The following is a 3,242-nucleotide window of genomic DNA, read 5'->3' as shown; positions in this document are numbered from 1 at the left end:
ACTTTCACACCCCTCTTGGTGATGACCACTTACTCTTTTTTCCCCCAAAGCAAGAACCAAACCCTGTTAAGTTTTCAGAAGTTTTAATGATCAAGTTTTGGGGAAGGGTGAGGAGGAGCCAATCTGTTAGCGAACTCTGGGAGTCACATGGTCACTTAGATGGAGGAACCTCCTTGATAATGGGGAGTCTGGTCACATCCCTCTTTAGCAGACACACACTGAGGACAGGGAGACATCTCTCCACACTTGCACAAACTTCACAGATTGTGGTGGGAGTCGATGGGCAAGGCTATAATATTTTTGGCCATTTACTGTTACCTGGAAGGGAAAATGGGTCAGAAATACAGTATGCCACCAAACAAACTTTCAGTCTTCCTTTCTACTTCTGCCCTAGTACACACACTATCCACTCAGAAAACCCCTATTCAAACTTCAAAACCCAGTAGATATGCTTCTTTTAATAGGCTAACTTTTGGGACTATTTTGGAGACTTGTTCTCTTTGTTTTCTGTATTTCTCTTATTCCTCCAGGGAGGTTCTACCACTCTCTGTTGCACGGTCTATATTTGCGTGGCCTTTCCTCTAGCTTAGAAGCTTCTCATGGCCAAGAACTGTGTCTCATGAATCTTGACTCCCTGTCTCTTGCACAGAGCATCACAGGCTAAGGGGTTGGTAAGTGTTCACTGAATGCATACACTTCAGTTCTGCAAACTTTGCTGCCATTTACTCTGATCACCCAGTTTTTTCTTTGAGTACCTTAGATTTGGGGTGACGGTGGTGAAGAATGAAACTCAAGTGGTCTTAAAGAGGTAGAATAGTACAGATGGTTTAAAAATAGGATATTATTTTAACAGCTTATAGACATACGAAAAGATGCTCTACCTCAGTCTTAAAAAATATTATTTTTTTTGCCTAGCCATTTAAAAAGGGCAGAATATTTGAACATATTCTTTATTGGTGAGACTCTTCAGAAGCAGTCATTTTTTGGGTGTTAGTTTGTCATATTTAAAATTCATATGGTTTTTGAACCAGTTATTCCTCCAATGTAAGTATTGGGAGGTTGATAATGACAAAAGTGTCATACAGAAACCTTACTGCAGCATCATTCTTGAGAGCAAAATATTGGAAACAACCTAAATGTGCATGAATAAGGGTCAAGTTAAATCATTTTTGGTAATCCTTCTATTGGAATGTTATGCAAACATTAAATTATGAAACGTCATGGATCTAAGATATTTATTTATTTATTTATTTATTTTTGGCTGTGTTGGGTCTTCGTTTCTGTGCGTGGGCTTTCTCTAGTTGTGGCGAGCGGGGGCCACTCTTCATCGCGGCGCGCGGGCCTCTCACTGTCGCAGCCTCTCTTGCTGTGGAGCACAAGCTCCAGATGTGCAGGCTCAGTAGTTGTGGCTCACGGGCCTAGTTGCTCCGCAGCGTGTGCGATCTTCCCAGACCAGGGCTCGAACCCGTGTCCCCTGCATGAGCAGGCAGATTCTCAACCACTGCACCACCAGGGAAGCCCCTAAGATACATTCTTAGATCACAAATAAACTCTAGTCTTCATGGTGTGATATATAGAGAAACTCATGACACCTTTTCTTTAAAAAAAAAAGTATATATATATATATATATATATATATATATATATAAAATGGATAAAAGTATATATTTTTATCCATTAATAAAAGTATATACTTTCTTTATATATAAAGGGGTAGGTAGTTAGATGTACTTGTATAAGCATATATTGCCTCTGGAATGAGTGTAAAGAAACTAGTAACAGTTGTCCTGGTTTGAGAGTGAGAGAAAGACTTATATTGGATGGATTAAAATTATACATTTGCATATCTTAACTATTTAGTGACATGAAAATTCAAATAATAACAGCATAGGTAGAAATGATAACTATGGGTGAAGTCAGAGCAAATTCTCCACCTTGAGGGAAGTGGCAGGGAAGCTGATCTTGACCCTGGTTCGATTTGGGAAAAGACCTGAGGATGGCGGTACAAGCAGAGGGTGCTTTGTGATTAAAGGGGCAGGAGTAGTTATGGGAGATGGACCCTGAAGGACACTAGGGGCAAGGCCAGGGAGAGCTGTGTCCTCCTCTGAGAGCTTGTAGGGGCCGTGGAATGGATGGTTCCTGGGCGCACGTACCTGGTACTCATTTTGCAGCACCGAGATGTACAGTTCAAGTGGTTGGCCATCCACAGAGGGCGTTCCAGAGGATGCCGCCTCACAGTTCCAGCTCCCATTCTGACGTTGTTTATCTTCACAGATATGCCAGAGTACACTTGGAAATGGAAGGCAACGTCTGAGTTCTCATCAGTCCCAGTGTGGAAATCCACCTGCATTTCTGGGTTCTTGCTGATGGGCAAGCACATAGCATGTTGAATAGGCCTCTTCTTGTGGGGGAACCCACATTTGGCATACACATACACATTCTTTCCCAATTCCTCCCTGGTAGAAGGAAGGCCTTCCTGGGGGATACTGTAATCCTTGTTCCTGTGGGCCTCCGTCAGCTTATCCTGCCCAGGATAGCAGGATGCCCTGTTCCTTGGCCCAAGATTCAAACTGAGCAGCAGTCACTGGCCTGGGGCTACTGGTTCTTTATCTGCTGGAAGTCCTATGCCCCTTGATGAAGAGCCAAAGCCCTGACCCCTTTTCCCAGACCCCAAGACCTGCCAACAGTTCTGCAACTGCAGGCATAATGCCTGGCACTGCAGGGGTCTCCAGGACCTGCATCTGCATTGTGCTACTGTTATGCTATTTCATGTTTTAACAGCACTCATACATGAAGCGACCTGCCCGCCCCATACTCTAATATCCTCACTTCTCCCTCACCTCCCCACCCATGGGCTATCGAGTACCCACCTGAAAGATAGGGCAGGTTTCCCTCTGATTGTCACTGAAGAACCAATAGACAAGGACACATGCCATGTGTACAGGACCTGCCATGGGGAGACAAGAGTGGATGAGGGGCAAGGCCAGGTGTGGGCTCCCCTCCTACAGCGGTTCCCAGGGGTGCAGCAGGTTACACATCAAAGAACGAACTCTGAGGGCCCCAATCTCCCCACTTCACGAGAGTCAGGTCCCTATGTCCTTGAAGAGATGAGAGGATCCTAGTTAAGAGCAAGGGTTCAAGAGCCAGGCTGCCTGGATTCGAATCCTGATTCTGCCCCTTACGAGCAGTGAGATCTTAGATCCATTACTTGAACTCTCCCTGCCTCAGTTTGCTTGGTACAA

General features: G+C 44.6%; 1 protein-coding gene across 1 annotated transcript; it reads right to left on the bottom strand.

Moving 5' to 3' along the window:
- Positions 1 to 204: 204 nt before the first annotated feature.
- LOC136141061 (galectin-10-like) lies at positions 205 to 2,350 on the bottom strand. The gene is given in 3 exon segments (XM_065899205.1): positions 205 to 318; positions 2,154 to 2,260; positions 2,263 to 2,350. Coding segments are annotated over 3 exon segments (309 nt in total).
- Between the last annotated feature and the right edge of the window lie 892 nt (positions 2,351 to 3,242).

This window comes from Phocoena phocoena, chromosome 20 (genome assembly GCF_963924675.1).
Source record: "Phocoena phocoena chromosome 20, mPhoPho1.1, whole genome shotgun sequence".
NCBI lineage: Eukaryota > Metazoa > Chordata > Mammalia > Artiodactyla > Phocoenidae > Phocoena > Phocoena phocoena.
This window is presented reverse-complemented; position numbering and strand designations above follow the sequence as displayed.